This window comes from Cololabis saira, chromosome 2 (genome assembly GCF_033807715.1).
Source record: "Cololabis saira isolate AMF1-May2022 chromosome 2, fColSai1.1, whole genome shotgun sequence".
Classification (NCBI taxonomy): Eukaryota; Metazoa; Chordata; class Actinopteri; order Beloniformes; family Belonidae; genus Cololabis; species Cololabis saira.
The window spans coordinates 45,024,797-45,047,357 of NC_084588.1; the positions used below are offsets into that span (position 1 = coordinate 45,024,797).

Genomic DNA, 22,561 nt, shown 5'->3' on the forward strand with positions numbered 1-22,561 from the left:
TGATAACGTGTGGCTTTATCTGGCAGGGATTGTAAGACTTTTACAATTAGAGGGCCTTAAATGAACCAAACTGGAACAGGATCAATAAAGTGATTGACAGTGAACTGGATACTGAGGTTTTTTCAAGCATTTAATTCATTTATCGACTTTGTTACATGAGCTGCATTTTCCACTATCATGCAGAAGTGATTGACAGCTTTATTTTACAAGACTTATGTCCATGATTGCTTATGACTTTAATGCTTTAATGAATCTGACACGATATTAACCTGCATTCAGCAGATACCCACTTTTTATCAAGAAGCTCCATGAGAGGTCGGAGGACGCTCTCTGCATCCATGGCAGCGTTGCTCCCTTTGGCCGAGCCTTTCATCTGAACCAGCTCCTGGTTCATCTGCTTCACGCAGTCCTCGATCACAGGTTGGAAACTGGGGGAACGGCAACGACAGTTCTTTAGAGGCCTTTTCTGACTCTCTCGGCTGCAGCAGTTAAAGTTTGCCACTCTGAGCTGCTACCAGAGGTGTCAAAAGTATTCACATTCATTACTCAGGTAGAAGTATAGATACTAGAGTTTAAAAATACTCCTGTAGAAGTTGAAGTATCAACTCGAGTTTTTTACTCAAGTAAAAGTATAAAAGTACTGGTATCAAAACTACTTAAAGTATAAAAGTAAAAGTAATGTAAGGGGGAAAAAAGCCATTAAGGACAAAAGCCATTGAAAATGAATGTATCTTAGTATAATGCAAATATATTAAAGAACCATATATGTGTACTATTGAGCATTAACATGTGTTTCAGAGAGCAGAAGATATGATGACTAGTTGCCTATAAGTATTGTAATGGTGCAAAAAGTTAAACTTCAGAGGCATGTTATCATTTATCCTAACCTTTATTGGAATGTACATCCAAGTTTAGTTGCAGGAATCTGAGGGAACGGATGTAAGAACAAAACTGGACAAGAACATCTGAAACAACCACAACCAAATTCACTCTATCCGGATGGAGCAATTTAACTGGATAGTTTTTTTTTTAAGGCCGAAATTAAATAGAGTAAAGAGGCTGTTTTTAAAATGTAAGGATTAAAAAGTACAGATAATTGCGTGAAAATGTAAGGAGTAAAAGTAAAAAGTCGAAAAATAATTACTCCAGTGAAGTATAGATAACCAAAATTTCTACTTAAGTAAGGTAACAAAGTATTTGTACTTCGTTAATTGACACCTCTGGCTGCTACCAGCCCACTGATGGCTCACAATCCGTCTCTATTTCCTCACTGTTCTGCGTTAAGAGCAGAGGTGTCTTTTGTTCAAGCTGAAAGGTTTAACATCTTGCTGGGCTTACGAGATGTGATGCACAGCATGAGTTTGAGCCATTTAAGGTTCCAGTACACATCTGTCAGTGACTAAGCAGCCTTGCAATACATTTTTCTTTGACGGGACAAGACATGCGGACATTAACGAGCGGAAAATAATCCGTCACAAACACAGAATGTAAGACGCGCGAACACCCACCTGGAGCCGAACACTCCGCTTAGTTCATCCAGAACTGTGTTGAGCTTATTCTGCAGCTCCTTCAGCAGGTCGCCGGCTTCAGCGTCCAGCTGTCAGTGCAGTGGAAGACAGACAGTTAATGCACGTTTGCGCTCCTCGCACTAGCCTGCACCTCTGGAGGATCCCTGGACTGTGGCGGGGGGCACTAAGTAGGGGGGGAGGGGCAACGAGCACACAGGAGAGGTAACCTGTCTTACCGGTGCTCGTTGTGCCTGCCATCTGTGCCGAGCACTGCCGTGAATACCAATGCACAGCTCACCTGAGAGCTGCAAAAATGATGGCTTGCCGAGTCATAAGGCACGGGCTCAGCGTACAGGAGTATTTTTGTGGACTATTACACAAGTTACAGCAAACAGAGGATGCTGTCAGCCACCGATATCTCAAGACATAAAGTATAGCAGCTTTTAAACTTTAAGCCCTGCATGTACAGGTAAAGCGCAGTGGAATGTGACAGTAACGATTTACATCGTGTTGTTTTACAACTCAATATTTTCAAAAGTTAAACTTTGGTCCACACTCAACCTTTCAGTGAGTTTTAAGTACTCGTTCAAACAATAACAATAACAACAGTTATACAGAGTGTTCATATGTCCATGCATGATATGTCTGAAGCCCCTTAGCATGTGCACGTGATGGATGTGCAGCCGTTTTTTTATGTTCATGTTTTATGTTTCTACGTTCTGACAGGATTTCGGAGAAAATGCATGGGTGGATGGTGCAGATTTGCTATGTGCTGCAAGTGTGAACGTATTTGTGTCTGCAACTCCATGTATGTGTGCAGAGGTGACTAGGCGAGGTGAGACTCTGCACTACATGCATGACAGATCACCGCGGTGGGCCTGGAAAGCCACGCATCGGCTCAGCTCACGCACTCTAACGGTGGATGGCACAGCTGGGAAGCAGGTGTTAAAGCTTAACCGTCGCCATTGTTCTGCGCACAAAACAGATCTGTACCTGTATCCATGTGACCACACGTACAATACGTGTGTGTGTGTGTGTGTTTGTGAAAGATGTGTGTTTACACAGCGCACAGACACATTCGTATTGCTGCCACATCCTTGGAAGTGATGACAGAAAGCCAGGTTGTTAAAAAGCAAGGTTTTTATGCTACGCGGAGAAGTGTCCACAGAGGTCTGGGTTTTTTATGTCCTGATCCGCAAGACAAAGATCATCAAAAAATTGCAACAAAAACAAAAAATAAAAATGCTGCAGGTTTCTGTTTTTTAAGCAACCCCTTGTTTGGGGGGAAGTTTCTGACTCTACTTTTGGGTTTTGGTGGTCTTAGAAATTCTACATTTGCTACATCTTAATGAGAACGCTCGCACAAGAAATCAACGCACTGCTTGACACGAACTAACTGCCACTTCCCGAGAAGAACAAAACCCTACTCCGACTCTTGATTGCAGATGCATCAGTAAACAGTTGGTGCTTTCATACTGACATTTTCTTTGGGAACATTTCCCCCTTTTCCCAGTCTCGGTGCCTGGATGTAGGAGCTGCTTTCCAGAAAGGCGTAAAAATCTGATCACCTCCTCCACTCACTGAGGTTGACAAAAAGCAGTAAAAAAGCAGAGACCTGCCATGTATGAAAGGGCAATCCCCCCATTCCGTAGCCGAGTGAGAAGTGAGAGAGTTTAACAACTTTCTGATCACATTGGGCGTATGCCGACCGTAGTCGGAAACACGGAGGAGCCGCACTTCCTTCATGGACGATCAGCACTCGCAGATAAAACCCGCTCACAAACAAAACAGCAGCTGGTGAGGAAGACCCGGGCGCTTCCAGCTAGTGAGGAAGACCCGGGCGCTTCCAGCTAGTGAGGAAGACCCGGACACTTCCAGCTAGTGAGGAAGACCCGGACACTTCCAGCTGGTGAGGAAGACCCGGACACTTCCAGCTTGTGAGGAAGACCCGGACACTTCCAGCTAGTGAGGAAAACCCGGGCGCTTCCAGCTAGTGAGGAAGACCCGGACATTTCCAGCTAGTGAGGAAGACCCTGACGATTCCAGCTGGTGAGGAAGTCCCGGAAACTTCCAGCTAGTGAGGAAGGCCCGGACACTTCCAGCTGGTGAGGAAGACCTGGACACTTCCAGCTGGTGAGGAAGACCCAGGCGCCTCCAGCTAGTGAGGAAGACCCGGACACTTCCAGCTATTGAGGAAGACCTGGACACTTCCAGCTGGTGAGGAATGCCCGGATGTCTCGAGCTGGTGAGGAAGACCCGGGCGCTTCCAGCTGGTGAGGAAGACCTGGACACTCCTCACCGGAAACTTCCAGCTGGTGAGAAAGACCCCGATGATTCCAGCTGGTGAGGAAGATCCAGACACTTCCAGCTGGTGAGCAAGACCCAGACACTTCAGAAATGGTGAGGAATGCCCGGACGTCTCCAGATGGGGAGGAAGACCCGGACACTTCCAGCTGGTGAGGAAGACCCGGACACTTCCAGCTCGTGAGGAAGACCCGGACACTTCCAGCTGGTGAGGAAGACCCGGACACTTCCAGCTCGTGAGGAAGACCCGGACACTTCCAGCTGGTGAGGAAGACCCGGACACTTCCAGCTCGTGAGGAAACCCGGAAACTTCCAGCTGGTGAGCAAGAACCGGACACTTCCAAAATGGTGAGGAATGCCCGGACGTCTCCAGCTGGTGAGGAAGTCCCGGACAATTCCAGCTGGTGAGGAAGACCTGGACACTTCCTCGCCGGAAACTTCCAGCTGGTGAGGAAGTCCCGGACAATTGCAGCTCGTGAGGAAGACCCGGGCACTTCCAGCTCGTGAGGAAGTCCCGGGCGATTCCAGCTGGTGAGGAAGACCTGGACAATTCCAGCTGGTGAGGAAGACCCGGGCGCTTCCAGCTGGTGAGGAAGACCCGGGCGATTCCAGCTGGTGAGGAAGATCCAGACACTTCCAGTTGGTGAGGAATGCCCGGACGCCACTAGCTGGTGAGCAAGACCCGGACACTTCCAAAATGGTGAGGAATGCCCGGACAATTCCAGCTCGTGAGGAAGACCCGGACAATTCCAGCTGGTGAGGAAGACCTGGACACTTCCTCGCCGGAAACTTCCAGCTGGTGAGGAAGTCCCGGACAATTGCAGCTCGTGAGGAAGACCCGGGCACTTCCAGCTCGTGAGGAAGTCCCGGACACTTCCAGCTGGCAGCCACAACGCTTTTATTTGCTGTACTGATGCTGTACATGCAGCTGAATCTGTCTGGTCAAGGCTTCCCGGTCAGCTTCTCCACCCATCAGTGCGCCGCACACACACGTCCACACACCTCTCATGCACATGCATCCCCACACACGCTCAGCCCATCAAAAGGACATGACACTCTTATAATAGGAAGAAAGTCGACAGCCTCATTTCAGCTAATGATTTTTTAAATTATTATTATTTATTTACCAATGAATGTGACACGCACACGACGTCGAGGCACACTTCGTTTCTGGAATGATGGTTTCGTGTACGTAAGGACATACATTAGCAGGATTTTTCTCTCATCCTTGGGCCAGCAGGCAAAGGCCAACGCAGTAAAATTGGTGGCCCACTTTTACGGAGATGTTACGGAAGGGCAGTATGTAATCGCCTAGTGTAGGGGAAGACTTCAACCCAGAGATAGGAGTTTTCATTTTAAGATATCTGTGATTTAGGAAATCAGAAAGTTCTGTCGATTGGCAATATCCAAGATATACACGTTTTCTGAACACCCCATTAAAGATAACATTTTCAAGATGGCTGAAAGTTAGATCTTAAGCCTAAACTGAAGTGATGAGTCATATGTAGAGTCTTCCTTACTTGCAGATGGTAATACTCAGGGGAGCCCGAAGAACTGAGGACAATTCTTACTCCGTTAATTAAGTTTTATACAAGGGAGACATCATCCTTGGAATACATGGAGCACCTGGCTTCTCCATGGTACCTGGTTTCACTAGACTCTGACTGGCATTCCGGGCCCTCCAGAGTCTGCAAAGTCTCCCCTGGATGACAGCCTATCAGCAGCGGCCCAGCCCTGCTTCACTTCGTCTGCTTCAAAACACAAATATCTGCCTGCTGGCAGGCTGTCATTCCACGCGGGTACAGGTGGTTCAGGATGACTCAGAGCACCAAGTGAAGGAACGTTTCACAGTCATCTATAAAGCGACGAAGGCATATTAGCAAATAAGGTGATACTCAAAAGCAGGTCTGATACTAATCTAATGAAATCAGTCCACGATGCGGCGTTAATGGGCATTGTACAAGATTACGGTTAATCCCTTTCATTGGTAATGCCATGATAACAGCTCTTGTTAATTACATTGGCTCTCTGGGAGCTGATTGCTGATTTGGAAGTCTTCAGCAATGAATGGCCTGAAGAGCAGAGAGGGCGCTTGCATCTAAAAACCACTTTATGAGTAAGGGGAAAATGACTTCAGATATCCTTTCAGATATACTTGATTGTTTACTGAGAGTGGAAGTTCAACATGTTATTTTTAGAAGGGATGGCTGAGACTTTCTGGTGTCATTATGCATCAGGAAACGTTGGCCTGTGGCGGATTTGGTTTTCAGATCTAGCAAACGGTTAGGCGGCAGCAGCAGCACCTCAGCTGAGGGCACAGCTGGGGAGGTTTTTAAGTGTTTGAGGAGCTCATTAAACACGGCCCGAAAATTCCTGTTGGAAGCATTTGCGCCTGCAGCTTTGGGAACGGAGCGAGAAGATCAAAACGGAAGCCAGCGACTTTCAGTCTGGTGAAAAAGGGAACAACATCCTCAAGTAAACATCACGCTACCAAATTATCCATGATATAGAAAAAAAGGTGAAGACAGAAAAAAATCAAGCAAGCTAAAAAAGTAAAAGATGAGGTCTGATGGTTTGAGCCGGCTTCCCCAGAGCCCCCCGGATGGCGGGCTGGAGCAGCCTGTCCAGAGGGGTGATGGGTAATTCTGATTCCGTATGCTCTGTGGCACATGCTGCCGCGCTGTGAGAAGCAGAGGAGCGTAAGGGATGGTGGGGTGGCACAGAGGGGAAGGGGGGGGCGTGCTTTGTTTTATCAGACGGCAAAATGGTAAGAAGTGGTGTTGACGCTATGACACACACCTTACAGAACGACACAACCCCCTCCTCCTGGAGGCAGAGAGGGAGAGAGAAGAGAGCACAGAAAGAAGAAGATGGGGGGAACAGAGGACACAACGACAGAGAGACAAAACGCAAAGCAAGACAGGTGTTAGAAAACTGGAGAGAAACATGCTTGTAAGTTATAAAGAGGCTCTGGGGTCGGGGCTGGGCTGCTTCTCTGGTGTCCTCTCTCGGAGTGACAGCCCGGCGGGCCGACAGGGGAAACATATCCCCCACAGTTCAAACGCAACACAGGATCTAGGTGTTCAGCTCCACACTTACTAAAATGTGTCATTCCACATGAGGGGTGGGGATCAGGCGGTTGGAGGGAGAAGGGAATACACAGCGTCCCTGTTGGGTCAGCGGGCTTTCGCTTCAAATAGATGTCATCAAACCGGGATACGCTGCAGCGTTGTGACAGACTACGCTTCAGCAGAGCGCTGATCTTGGAGGGGGAGACTCAACTTTACAAATTAACCACCGCCAGTGCTGCTAAAGTGTCTTTTAGCGACATCATAAGCCCTGAGCGTGTAACACTGAGGTTAACCTTTTGGAGCATTAGAGTTGGAGTAAATCTAAAAAAAAAAAACGAATGAAAAGAGAATTGCCTCATAGTCTGATATGGACATAATTAATAGATCTGACTATTATAAACCAACAAATAATCTTTTTATTAAATATAATACTTTAAAATTCCATGATATAGTAGAGCAGAAAACTGTTTTATTTGCCTTTAAAGCCCAGCAGAAACTGCTTCCAAACTGCATTCAGGATTTGTTCGAGATAAAAGAAACCCACTATGATCTGAGGGGGAAACTCATGTTTGAGATGACGACAGTTATAATTAATAGATCTGACTACTGTCGCACAGTAGTTTTTTTTTTTTTATATGATTCATATTCGAAATAAACACTACTACAACTACAACTACAACAACAGTAAAAACTAATATTAAAAAGAGATGTACATCAATTAAGGCTAGAGAAATTTGGAATAGTTGTAATAACAACCTAAAAATGTGTAGTTCTATCTTTAGGTTTAAGGAAATGTTTAAAGAAAATACTGTAAATAAATATAAAACACTATAATTATAAAGTATACTATTTAAAACATTCTAGAATGGGAAACGTCAATTTTATATTTTGTCTTACTTGTTTTGTCTTATTTATGTATTGTTTGTTTCCACGGAGTAAAGTTAATGTCTCATATTTATGCTGATCATAAGAAAAAAGGGTAGGCACTATAAGCTACGGCTTCAGCCTACACCTTTTCGGCAACAGAAATGTTTTTTTTTTTTAACCTTTTCATCTTGTTCTGCAAAAAAGTGTGTACAAGCCGAAATAAAGATTGCTGGTACCTCTCACTATTAAAAAAAAAGTTCTGTGTTATAGAAGAACCTGTATTGAGCTTTAACTTTAGTTTTTCAGTCATTATTTTGTCATTAATTTATTATTTTTCTTGTGCGTGATCCTTGTTTGTATGTATAAATATGATTTAAAAGGAATGTATTTGGAGTTTTAACACATTTAACTGGACTGAACCTGTTTACATATAGTCAGTCCGGAAAGTATTCAGAACGCTTCACTTTTCCCACATTCTTTTATGTTACAGCCCTATTGATAATAGGAATAAATTCATTTTTTTTTTCTCAGAATTCTACACAAAATACCCCATAATGAGAACACGAAAGAAGTTTTGTTATTATTTTTGTAAATTTATAAAAAAATAAAAAACTATAAATATCACCAGTGCATAAGTATTCAGAACGTTTGCCATGAAGCTCAAAATTGAGCTCTGGTTCATTCTGTTTCCACTGATCTCTCTCAAGTTGTTCAGCCTACACCTTTTCGGCAACAGAAATGTTTTTTTTTTTTTTAACCTTTTCATCTTGTTCTGCAAAAAAGTGTGTACAAGCCGAAATAAAGATTCATAACAATAACATAATAACATTGTAGACGGTGAGTAGTACAGACCTGTTTGCCGCCCATGGACTCAAACATCTTCTCCAGCTGGACGCGGAGCTGCTGGATGTTGTTGAGGATGATGCAGGGCTGCAAAAGTCACAACAATGAACATGACTTGAGTCCTCTGTGCGGTGCTTTACACTATCCGTCGTATCTGCAATCGCCTCACTGTTTAACAAAAACTAGCAAAAACACACAGCTGTTTGTGCAGCTGCAGTCTGGGAGCCCGAGACCTGCCCATGTAATTGAAAACAGCATACAAAATATCAGAAAATCACAAGGGTAACAACTGTAAAATCCATCACTTTTGATTTTCTGACACATCATCTATACGGAGGAGAAAAGTGCCTGTGCGACAGTAAGCAGGGAAATGCAATACATAACACGAGAGAGAAATGTCCTCACTGAATGTGTCAGGCATTATCGATTCTCGGCTCCGCCACAAGTTTAACAGATGACAGACATTAATCACTCCACTTTTTATGGAGACGGAGGATCATTCGGCGGAGTTCTCGCGCGCTCACACATCACGTACTTTATCTGCTCAAAGAACAACAGAAGAATGCATCTTAATTATTATATTGGTTATGGATAGCAGTAAAACGATAATCCTGCGCCTCGGAGGAGAGGGATGATTGGTGTCTTTCAAACCCCAAAACAGCCAACAGCATCGCCGCAGCCACGCGTAATGGCTTCTTCTCCACTAGATTTATGGGCGTTTTTGTGCAGAAGCAATTAGATATTCCAAATCTGAATAGTGCTGGAGAATTCCCTTAGCTGCACATTTCTGAAATGAGGGAGGCTAAAAAACATAAGATTAAGGGTTTTGGTGTGCTGACACGCGTACTGGATCTGCATTATCATTCAAATGCTAGGAGAGCATCCTTAACAATGAATGTTTTAGTACAGGAGTCGGCAACCCAAAATGTTGAAAGAGCCGTATTGGACCAAAAACACAAAAAAGAAATATGTCTGGAGCCGCAAAAAATTAAAAGTCTTGTATAAGCCTTAGAATGAAGGCAACACATGCTGCATGTTTCTATATTACATTTTTTTCATTACGCACTTCGAGAAAAAAGTCGAAATGTCGAGAAAAAAGTCAAAATGTCGAGAAAAAAGTCAAAATTTCGAGAAAAAAGTCAAAATTTCGAGAAAAAAAAGTTGAAATGTCAAGATTAATGTTGAAGTACAATCTTGAGAAAAAAGTCGAAATGTCGAGAAAAAAGTTTAAATGACGAGAAAAATGTCAAAATGACGAGAAAAAAGTCAAAATTTTGAGAAAAAAGTCGAAATGTTGAGAAAAAAGTCGAAATGTCAAGATTAATGTTGAAGTACAATCTTGAGAAAAAAGTCGAAATGTCGAGAAAGAAGTTGAAATGTTGAGAAAAAAGTCGAAATGACGAGGAAAAAGTCAAAATTTCGAGAAAAAAGTCGAAATGTCGAGATTAAAAAGGAAAGAAAAAAAGGATGAAAAAAAGAGGAAAAAACAGAAAAAATAAGAAAAAAAGAGAAAAAAGGAAAAGAGAAAAAAAAAGAAGAAAAAAAGGTCAAACATTTTTGAAAAAGCTCCAGGAGCCACTAGGGCGGCGCTAAAAAGCCGCATGCGGCTCTAGAGCCGTGGGTTGCCGACCCCTGTTTTAGTACATACTTTAAGAACGGCTATGTTTCATATCATCACGTTTATCCCTGCTGACCAGGAGAACAGGATTTCTTTAGGTGAGATTATATCAGTGGGCTAATATTCCTTTCAGGAATAATTTTAGGAGAACCAGAGGAAATGGCTCCGTTTTAGAAAGGTTTCGTGAACGTGATGGGAGACTTTGGCCAGGTTTTGTCAGAGCAGATGAGCTGAGGTGTAAACAACAGCATGTCAGATGTCGGCTAATTGGTTAGACAGATGACTCTTGTCTAAGGGAGCAATGTCTCTCTGGTTTGTTTGGTCTGGAGATGGCAGGACGAGGGAGGCAGGGAGAGCTTATTCTGGCTTATTCAGGAGCAGTTCAGTCGCAGCTGAACCCCTGACCAGGAACCAGGACCAGTAACTTAGAGCCTTGACTGATGGGCCGGTTACAGTACGATATGAGAGAGATGTGGGTTCATTTTATGGAATCTCTTCACTAGGGGTGGGCAAAAATATCGATATGGCAATATATCGCAATACTTTTCCAGCCGATTCAATATCGATATTCAAAATTTGAATATCGATTTTTTTTTTTTCTTTTTCGTTTTTTTTTTTAAATATTTTTTATCCCCGATTTTTTTCCCATTATATCACCCAGTGCTCCTACCTAAGTGACAGTCCTGGGCATTGCCACTCTCTACCAACCCTGGGAGGGCCCTGCACTGAGCTCAGGTTTTATTTCACGTTTTATTTCATTTTATAATTTATTTTTTATATAACACAATTGCCTGTCCTTAAAAAATGAAAAATAATGGACAGAGGTTTATTTATTTATGGATTTATATCTATACTGACTGATCACTGTGCCTGTCCTTGGTTTTAGTACCCATCTTTCTTGTGTTTATTATCATTTGCCACATAATTAAAGCAACCTCATACTAAATTTAATGTTAATTTCATATGATGTAAATAATATGAAAAACATATACAAATATGTTGTAACTTTAGCTTGTATAGTTATAATAAAACATTGTTTTGACTCAGTTTGTCCCATGAATTGTCACTATAATCTGATGAACGTGCAACTCGGATTTTAAGATCCATCACTATCATCTGATGTACATATATACAACTTGGATTTTAAGATGTGTAATGCATTTTTAAATTTTTGGTGAACTATGTAGAATATAATAATCGGGATATCGCATAATCGGGATATCGCAATGTGTATCGTATCGTGGGTCAAGTATCGTGATGCGTATCGTATGGTGAGGTCCTTCCCAATACCCACCCCTACTCTTCACTGCAACCACTCTGCATCTCATACTCCCTTTTCCCTTCATCTGTCTCTTTCGCCATGTCAGGGGAAAGGAAACAACATAGTTTCTCTGGGACGGCAGTAACACGCCTGTCAATACTGTAAAGAAACATCTGCCTCTTCTGTTCTCATCTTTTACTTCAGCGTTAAAGAGCAGTGTGAATAATCACCTGTTAGATTCAACAGCAGACACAGAAAACACCATTGATTTGTCCTCAGCAGCTATGAACTGAGAGAGGACTTACTGCCCTTCAGTTAAAAGAGAGATGCCGTTGAGAGCGTTACGTAAGACACATCAAGGCTCTGAATGGCTATTTCAAACATTTATTCAGTCTCCATGCCAACTGTGACAAGAGACAGTCATCATAAAGGCACAATAATTTGACTAACCATATTTGCCTTTGCAACAAAGCTAAAAAAGAAAAAGAAAAAACTCAGTGTAACCTCTGCTTTGAACATTTTCAGCGGGCACTTACCACATTCTCTTTATTCAAATACAATGGAAAGTCCTTGGAAATGATTGCAGCATATTGCAGAAGAACTTTGTTGATAGTCTGCAGGGATTGAAAGAGACAGTCATATATTTATGACGCGTTTGCTATTCTGCTTCTGGATATCATTTTATAAGACAGCCATTACCTAATAACAAGCTAACAATAGATATAATAGTTAAGCCAAAGCACTCAGATGAGTGGTAAACTCTACGTGTGAGTCAGCACTGGCTACAGGAGCGGTCAGGGTTCACTGGGAGGCCAGTCCGCAGAGACTGACCTTTGCGAAGCGGCACATGAAGTGAGCCAGAGCCTGTGGGTTCGGGCATTCCAGCTTCTTGATAATCTCAAAACTCTGGTTCAACTGAGTGAACACGTCCACCACGGAGCAGGAGAACAGGGCGTGCTCTGAGGTCTGCTGGAACTGAAACAGAGGGGGAGAGGCGGACACGAGTTTAGACAGAGCGAGAGATCAGCACAGAGCAGAAGAAGGAAGGAGGATGGGAATCGGTCCGTGTATTTCACGGCCATCCGTTTTTTGTTTTGAAATTACTTTGAATAAAAATAGAGAAATAATTCAAAATAATCCGTTACCCATCTTTTGTTTTGATAATAAAAAAATGGAAAACGGATCGTTATCGATTATCCGTTATCCGTTATCTGATTTAATTGATGTTTGACAATCAAAATTGGGAATTAAAACAGCGAGTGGGAAACTCTTGACGCTGCTTTTTTTTGGACGCTGCAGCTGAACGGACTGTCACAACATCACTGCAGTTTCATGACGGAGTGAAGACGGATTACAGATTAAACTCATGTTTCACTCCCACGTTTCATATTTGATTTATTTTCTGTTTCAAAATTAAAAAAATCTAAAACTGTTAATTTTCAAGAACCAGAAACAACTTTCTTCATTTATTACTGCGCATGTGCAATCCCCCCATTTGTCCAATTATTGTTTTCAGTATCCTTGGAAACAAATAGGAAATAGAGAAAAGAGTTTTTCACTCGCTGTTTTAATTCCCAACTTCAATTTTTCAAACACATCAATTTCCGTTTTCCGTTTTTTATTATCAAAACAAAAGATGGGAAACAGATTATTTTGGATTATTTCTCTATTTTTATTTTGTCAATTCAAAACAAAAAACGGATGGCCGCGAAGTACACGGACCGGAATCCTGCCACACATCTAGACCTTAACAGTCACCGCCTTGTAGCGCTCCCTCTCTGTTTAGGACGGTGACAAGCGTCTCTGATAAAGCCGTTGAGTAATCAATAACTAGTCCACTCAGTGCTCCGTGTGGCAAGTTCGTGAGGAGGGTCGATCACGGCCGAGTTCAACTAACACGAATCAGCGCTCAAGTGTGAAGTTAGCGCTCAAACGCACATTAATTCCTACATTTATTCAACAATTATAGCTACATTTAAAAGACACCTGGTGTTACAAGTATTTATGAGTTTTAGAAAATGTAAGAAATATTTTCAAAATATGCAACCTTGCAACAAAGCAGAAGTACTGAGAATCTCTTGACAAGCAGTTATAAAAGCTTATTTTGTGTCATTAATGCAGAAATCCCCTCATTTAGATTAACATTAATGCACATGCACAACACTGTCTGAAAAATGCATGAACCTTTCCACGCATCCTTATATTCTGTCCTTCTTTTACCCTGAAAATCACATTTTTTCTTGCTTTTCCACATCCTTTTTTCATTATTATTATTCTAATTTCATTTAAATTTGGTCTTGTTATGTCTCAAGGCAAAAGGTGTTTTTGACTATGTAAAAGATCCTTTATCCTTTGAGCACCTTCTCCTTCATAAGTAAATTAGAGTTAGTCGGCCTTGGGAGTAAAAAGTGGTCTTAAGTGACTCAAATGGAAAGATGTAAAAGTTACATCTTGAGAAATAATTCGAGGCTGTACTCACGCCATCTTTTTTGTCTCTTCCAAGTGCTCCATTAAGGAAATCCATGGCAACATCCTCATTCTCATCAAGCCACTGAATGACAAACGGCTCAAACCACCTAAAAAATGAAAGAAAGAAAGTAAAAAAAAAAAAAAAAATCACTGAAGAGTGAAATTATTGTTACATTTTCTTGGCATTGGCTCAAGCTGTAGCCTCGTATTTGAGACATATGGGAAAATGCAATAAAAAAACATGACAGCTGCAGTTTTGATCACACAAACGGTTCAAGCGGACACCAAGACTTCGCCGACGGATCAAACCCCGAGACTCAGAACAGACGACAGCAGAGGACGAGCGAGCCCGGGACAGGGGAACAGTTGTTGGCAGAATAGTAATGCTCTTCTTTCACTCTGCCATTCCCTCGTTTAATGTAACACTCGACTTTGTCCCCTGAGCTGAGGATGTCCCCACCGAACTGATCGCTACTCTGGCACAAATGAGGGAGAACCAATAAATAAGGTGAGCGTAATGTCGGAGAAAAACAGCACAGACAGGTAGATGAACGCCAACGGCTCACGGTGTGAGGGAGCGAGTGTCTGTGAGATGCATAGGAAATGCCGCTGGAAGGATCAATCCTGCACGAGACGGCGCTGAGTGACGGCGGTGGAGACGGGAAAGGTGAGTCATTACTCTGACGGACCGGCTGGCGGGGAGAGGGCACAGCGTCCCCCGCTTGGATTCCAAGTGTTTCTATCACAGCTCGCTTTGCCCTCCATGATTTGCATGCACAATAGGAAACAGGTTTTTTAGGCTATAAATGTGTCTCCTAATCCAAACAATCAGCTGCAATCTTGTTCAACAGCTTCCTGTAATGAACTGACAACACAGATCACATGAACATGACCCGTTTACAGAGTCAACCCTAACCCAAATATCCAAATATTTGTTATAAGGGTAAAGCTGGTATTGAGGAGTGGATGGAAATGTATTTGAAATTATTTAAAAATGATAACATACAGGACAGGGTAGGCTGTGAATATTGTGTATGACAAAGTAATTAGTCCTCCCTTTTTTGCTTGTTTGGGGCGAAGGCTGGCAGGCCAGGGGTCCCACCTGGACCGTGATTAGGACTCACAGTCTCTGTTTAAGGGATGCCTGCTCACTCGTCCATTTCATTTTCTTTATTTCATTCAAAAAATACAAATACAAATGTTCTTAAATTGTGAATGAAAAGGGAGCAGAAAGAAGAAGAATCATATCTGATCTGCCCCTTTTTCCAAGAAATAACTTCACAAATAACATAAATTAAAAATACTAATAATAAAAAACAACAACTAAGTGAATAAAAAAACTAAACTAAAATAAAATAAAATAAAAATTACCGCCACCTATGGGTATGTCAATCAAACTCAACTAACATATTTCATTATATTTACTTAACATACAGGCTATAATTGTACTTTTGAATGTAATGTTTGATTTGGATTCTTTGTTTTCTTTATTCAGATTGTTCCATAAATTGATTCCTTTCACAGAAACACAACGTTTCATCAATTTTGTCCTGAATCTTGGTTTTTCAAAAATCTCTGTTCCTTTTAAGTTATACTTGCTTTCTCTTTTTTCAAATATTTTCTGAATGTTGATTGGTAAAGTTTTTTTATGCGCTTTAAACATAATTTGCAAAATACTATAGTCTACTAGTTCATGCAATAATGGAATAATAATAAAGGAATAATGGATTTGTTGGATCTCTATATCGTTTTTTACTGATTATTCTTATGGCTCTTTTTTGCAGAATGAAAATTGATTGAATATATGTTTTACAGGCATTTCCCCAAACTTCAACACAGTAGGTCAGATATCCACATAAGCTATGCAGCAACACTGATGTACAATAGTCCGATGTGTGTCAGATAAAGCGATAAATGATCTGGATAAAACTACCAAACACACAATTCAGTCTCTCAAAAATCTGGCATGCTGTCGAGACGGAACCTAATAATCAGCTAATCTTTCAATCATGTATTTAATTGAAAATATCAAACTGGCAAACAAGTACTGAAACTGAGAATTTTTACTGTTTTGAGTGTTTTTCTTTGAATATGATACCAGCAACACCTTTCAAGAAAGTTGGATCAGCATCAACACCAGAAAAATACAAAAATCAAGAGCATACAGTGGAACACCAACAATCAATAAGAAAGTACAGAAATGTGTGCAGGCCTGAAAGAGCGTTTCGACAAATCAGTCAACATTTCAGACGTGGATTTTTCCTTCCCACAGTCCAAAAACATAGTTTGGCTGATGATTCTAAATTGCCATTAGATGTGTGTGGTGTGTGTGTGTGTGTGTGTGTGTGTGTGTGTGTGTGCAGTTGTTTGAACTGCCTCTCCCGTGTAATGAGCTGGGATGGTCTTTAGCAGACTCCCGTGACCCTGTACAGAATTAAGTGGGTATAGAAAAATGGATGGCTGGATTTTTAAACATAAAGTTGCGAAGAATTCATGGATTTCATTAACTACTGTTCCTGATATGTAAATGACTCAGAGAATCTCAAAGAAATGCCTCTAGACAAAAGGACAGAACATGATGTTTGAGTCCGCAGACGTCTGCAGAGGAAGTCATGCACGAGCTGAGGAGCAGTTCTGAAAATGTTCACAGTTAGGGAACATCGGTCATCACTCCAATAGAGTTTTAACTTGGAGCTATTCCAAGTTCAAGCTCTAACGGAGTGATGACTATGCAAAGAAAATAATATGAGAGAAAGGATCCAGAAGCTTTTCAGGAGCTACATTTATTAATTGTGGTCTAAGAAGTGTTGTGTACTTTGATGGGAGGAAAATAGCGCCTGCAAAAAGTGGGTTATTTCGTGGTGGGGGGGGTTTCTCCACATGTACCAGTCAATGTGATAGGTACATTAAAAAAGGACTTGAGTAAATAATAAGTGAGCCGTTTTCAACATTCCACAACAGAGATTGTATCCAGATATTTAAAAGGTTACCACAGCAACCTAGAAACGTGCTCGCTGGAGTGCTGTTTTTTTTTTTTTTGCATAGAGAAAATTAAATAAAACATTATTTAAAAAAACATGATGATAATGCATCTAATTTGGCTTAAATATAAGAGGATTTGTGTTGTTTTGCACATGCTGGTTAGAAAAAAAAGAGCGTCTGTGAGATTTAGGAATTCATACGGCACTATGACAAGTGGGGAAAAAACAAAACATTCATTTCCAACCCTTTTTTGTGGGTGAGTTTAAAATGGGAGGAAAGGAAGGGGAAGAGAACGGGATCTTCCAGCTTGCTGCCAGCGCACCGTTCAAAAACCCGTCATCAACTTGATAGGACTGTGATGTGTTTGTGAGTGTGAGAGAGGTAACTCGCACGCTTGCGAGGGGAATCATCAATGCTGAACAATAAAGGCTTTAGAGCAGAAAATGATCCCGCTCAGAGAAGACAGCGAGTGAGAAACGGCATGTTTGGGAAAGTTTAGTGACAGGGTGCTGAACTTTCCTCGCTGCAGCCACGGCGTGTCACGCGCTGAAAAGTTCTGACACAATACGAAGTCAAAACTGCATTCCTCATTTGGGCTTTAAAATGTCATTCTCTGCATTTTGTTTTGATTAGAGTTCAGACAGAATCTCGACATGTTTGAAGAAGGGATCTGAATGTTTGTGCCAAATAAACAACGGAACAGGATGCTACCGTCGTTACTCTTGGCCTTGAATGGTCCCCGCATGAGCCTATTCTCCGTTTACTTACTTTAATGTGCTTGTTTTTTTAGTGGAGTGACAACAAGCAGTACGTGTTGTTCTGGCATGCGTTAAAATCCCTTCCACTTAGATTTTTAGATCAATAGTTTTAATGCTGCCAAAATAATTTTAGCTCCTCCAAATGTACACACTTCATGTGTATTAAGCCGACGCTACTGGTGTTGATTTAGACAGAGGATAACAGCGTCGCAAACTTCAGCAGTTTTAAGAGATGAGCAGATGCTGTGGGTCAAACAGCTTCAATCGCCAGTAGATTTTAGCATCATTAGTAATAAATCCAGCATGTGTAAGATAAAGTAGCAACTGAATGAGCATTTCATCGTCTTCACTGCAATTTCCCTAAAATCATTTTGTTGATAAGACACAGCAACGTATGTGATAATGAGCGGATACTTACAGAGAATACTCAGGTGATACATCCTTGAAGGCCGGTATGTCACGGACATACTCATTATGGAACCATTTGACTTTGAAGTGAAGATTCATGTATTCGGTGCTTTTGCATAGCCGGTGCTTATCGTGCTCTGAAATGCAGATTAAAACAGTAGAGGCACACATTAGGGGATATAATTTTAGCTGAAGTCACAATGCACACACGAAAAAGCCCAACTTGTAGGCGAGAACACCAAATGCCAGAGGCGCAAAGCCGCATGACACTTGTCTAATATAACAATGTATTGATAGCATGTATCCAGGGGTGCAGATCCGATGTCAGGATTGGGGGGGACACCAACGTGATTTTAATTTTTAATTTTTTGCCAATATGCAACTCATACTATGCCATAAATTGGTAAAGGCTCGCCAAAAAATACTGCACAGGGAATCATTTATTGTGCTTACCTTTCTTGTTTATTTGTCCTAAACAGCCAACAGTGTGTGTCACTGCTTACTTAACTGTTATATTCGTAAATCCTAATTTTAAGGGTTTTGTAGTCATGTAGTGTCCACTCATCTCAAATTCTCCTCACCATGTTCCTTTTATCCTATGGGACTACTTTATGCACGATCAATTGATATATGGATGAAATATGGAGCCCTAAACAAGTTGTTTAAACTAAGCGATCATGTTTTAACACAGTTATGGTGGTAAACAGTTCTAAAAAAAAAGGACCCATTGCTTTCATTCTGTACACCTCAAAACGCACCGTGGATGTATTATTTTTTTTAGAAATATATTTTTAATAAATATTCTACATATTCAACCTTTAAGTCTGAAAATACATTTGTTCAATTTTGAATAATTTAGGGGTATTTTTATTGGGGGGGGGGCAATTCATGTTTTTCAGAAATTGGGGTGGACATGTCCCCCCCATCCCCCCCGGGATTTGCACCCATGCATGTATCCTTCTTTATCTTTCTATATACTTTCAAAGCATTCACGTGAACACAAGACACACCAACACAAACTGTTGAATAACAGAGAAGCAAGTATCCTCATGAACATAAAGCAAATATCAGTGACTCTTGCTTTTAATCTGATGTCTTTAAATCAAGTACAGAGTGGAACTTGTGAAAGCGTTTGGCTCTCAATAATAATAATAATGGAAAAAGTTAAATAAAAAGAAAGTGTCACAGTCTTCTGTGTCACGTATCATCTGCTGAGTCATTTCATCCTGCATTTCTAAAGAGTTCCCGACTTCCTGGGGAAACCCTGGAGAAGAGATACACGATGATGTTGCAGGACGACTTAGAGGATCAAACACTCCAGTGAAAGCCGATAAAGAGGAAGCAACGAGAGGGAGAATGGACGACAGGGAAAACAATCAGAGAATGCATTGCTGGATGGCAGATATGAAATGTTAGAACTTTAAAACTGAAGAAATCTATGGGGGGGAAAAAAGAGGGAGGTCAATAAAGAAGAGGAGACGGAGTATCACAGCAGCACACGGGATCATCGGAGACTTTGCTCTTCATGAAAGTCAAACACTGGAATCCATCAGTGCAATACAGATAAGACAGGATACACATCAAAGGCTACTCAGCAAGTTAGTTTTGAGTACAAAAGAGACCAAATCCTCACGGAGCGGAAGAGAGGAAAAAAAAAAGGTGAGGGTCTACAGCCACAGAAGAAGCACTGTGAGGATCTGAAACTAAATTCACATTGAGTGGGAGTCAAAGTAAAAAGCGGTGAACTCCCTACAGGTGTGACAGTAATGCCTGCAGCTGCCCGCTCCCTCAGACTGCTGCCTCAGTCACGACTGATGTCCCAACTGACCTAATCGCTTCACATGAAAATGGAAACACGCAGCGTTTACAGTTTTTGGTGCAAATTTCAATATGGAAAGAATTGGAGAGAGACACATACTGAGTTACCAGACTCAGTATCAGCTGCAGACACATATGTGGAGTGGGCTCTGAGTCAAAATGACAACAGTTACTCCACAAATGTGGAGCCTCAGGAGAGAAACGATGCTTAGCGTAGCACAGCTACAGATCCAAATAGCACTTTAAGCATATATCAAATGTTACATTCACTTAAGAGCCATCTGCCAACTCCGTTATGTTGGAAATCCATTTGGACGTACTGAGAAACTGTTAATGCAATTATGCGATCTAAAGTACCACCCAATAATGTTCACATTGGAAAAACACAGAGGTTATGAATGTTGCTTACAGCAAAACATGTTAAAATGTTTCTGCTGTATTTGAATGAGCGTTTGATTAGTTTTAGGAAGCATCATCCAGCGTTCACAGTCTCACATCTCTACTTCTGGCACAGAAGTCTTTTTGGACTCCTGCCCTCGTCATCCAATTACGACAACTTTGTGTCACTTTATGCCACTTTATTCCACATCAACAATGAAGAAAGTATCTCACAACGCTGCAGAGAACATCGTGGTGGGAGAAACTGACACACTCAAGTAAGTATTGACAGTAGAGAAAATGAGCGAGTGACTGAGCAAGAGTTAATCTTGGACAGTGTCAAAAAAGCAACTTAACCTCCAGACCCATAGGGGGACCCACCGAGCTAGATATTTCAGCAGTTCCTCTGTGCCGCTTTGATTTCAGCGAGTAGAAACTATAGACTGAATCAGAGACGTTTTATAAACGAGACACCCCACTACGGTTGTGTTCCCTGTATCTGTGTCACTGTGTCATCTGTGTTCCCCACTGCCCCGCCCCTTTAGGAGACTAACAGCAGCTCCTGAGTCTATTGAGTCCAATGGGAAAAGTGAATGTGAGCACAGATTATTACCAATTCCTTCGCCCCATAGTAACCTAAGTAAATATGGGACCCATTTTTCAAAAGCCACAAACCTTCTGAACATTCTGACACCAAAATGGCAATTTTCAGACCGACAGATTAGGAGAAAATTAACTTTGTTTGAGACCTGTCTCTGTCTGAGCAACACACTCTCGCGGGATTTGGCTCTCATAGCTCTCCTCTCTGGTGGTGCTGATTCAGAGATTCAGAGTCGTCGGTCACTGCAGAACTACCAACGTCGTTTTCCCATCGGATAAACTGAAATTTTAAATTAAAATAAAACTTGCTTCTTTGCTTAATAATACTGTTATTGTTATTATTTAAGTCTTTTTGGAAGGGAAAACAAGAATATTAGACTGATCGGATGATCTTGTACTGGGTTGATAGACATTAAAGTAGCAGATAAAAAAAAAACGAGCGGCAAAATAAGGCGCAAATATTAAAGTTGTACTGTATCTCGTTCACAACACTTCCAAAACGATGTGGGGAGAGGGGCGACCACGCCCACTTAGGAGACAGGAAGTGTACACCACTTCATACCATTGGCAGAAACGGTGATGCGTTATCTTCTGTATAGAGTATCTTTGACTGAATATAACACTGAACAAAACATTCGGTCATGTGACCCGTTGGTTTCTGAAGACCGGTTTTGAAGCCCTTTTTCTTCGTACGGGGCGCAGCACGCCCACCACACGTCAGTCAAAGTTAGCTTTGCTCCCTGCTCCTTCAGCCCAACTCTGCTGAAATAGCTGCAGAAGTGCTGTGAAATGTTTCCAGCGGGATGTAAAGTGGTGTATAACTGCACATGGCAATAATAATTCAGGTATCTGCTAATTTATACTCAGGTATAACACAATATGTATTTATACTGTGTAAAATGTGTGCTATTAATTTGTGTTACTTCTAAGTTCGTCAAGATTTTTGATATCTAACAACGAGGGTCCATCTGAAAACAAAGTATTGAGTTCAAGGGGTAGGAGTTCATGAGGTTTTTACTTCTTCCTACAATTTTTTCGAACATGTCAAGAATGCTAATGCTACGAAAAAAAGTCACTCGCTTAGATTCATTGTTTAAGTATATTCAAGCATGTCTGTTACTTTACACGACTATCATGTTTGAGATAAAGACCTTTCAATTGAATTGATTGAATGTGCCATTTTACATATTGACTTGATCAAAACTGATCGTAGCGTTTAGCTGATGCTGGGTTAGAACAAACGGATGCTTGCAAATGGTGGTAGCGTGACTATTACTAATAAGGAAGGAATGATGGTTAGTGATTGGCTGAGCCGACCGCCAATCAATCATATAAGAAATACGTTTATTGCTTGAAATAAACTGTTCGTGTGGTATAAAAAAATCAACCTCGCTCAGAGTTGTCATTGGTGTGAAATAAAATGATTAAAACCAATCTAAACCAGGCTGTAAATATGTTTATTTCTGTTAAAGTCTGACTTTTTAACATGTCAGGCATTTGAGGGCGAGTCAATCTCAGCCGAGGAACTGCAACGAAACTTAGTTCTGCATGAGCTTCAATCTGGAATTGAGATTTGTTGGAACTCGGTAAACCCATTACTACAAACTGACCCCATGTAAACACATTCAATGTTCCATGAAATCATTCTAGGAAAAATGCACTGCAACTAAATCAAT

The 22,561-nt window shown here is 41.4% G+C and overlaps 1 protein-coding gene across 2 annotated transcripts in view; it reads right to left on the reverse strand.

Annotated features, from left to right (window-relative positions):
* LOC133464384 (protein unc-13 homolog C) overlaps nt 1–22,561 on the reverse strand; it is a 149,747-nt gene that overhangs the window by 22,961 nt on the left and 104,225 nt on the right. For both annotated transcript variants that reach the window (XM_061746318.1, XM_061746309.1), the window contains exons 18-24: nt 18,100–18,226; nt 13,952–14,048; nt 12,304–12,447; nt 12,009–12,086; nt 8,603–8,680; nt 1,509–1,597; nt 291–428 (exon numbers count right to left, since the gene is read on the reverse strand). In XM_061746318.1, coding sequence (XP_061602302.1) covers nt 291–428; nt 1,509–1,597; nt 8,603–8,680; nt 12,009–12,086; nt 12,304–12,447; nt 13,952–14,048; nt 18,100–18,226 — 751 coding nt within the window. The remainder of the gene's footprint in view (nt 1–290; nt 429–1,508; nt 1,598–8,602; nt 8,681–12,008; nt 12,087–12,303; nt 12,448–13,951; nt 14,049–18,099; nt 18,227–22,561) is intronic.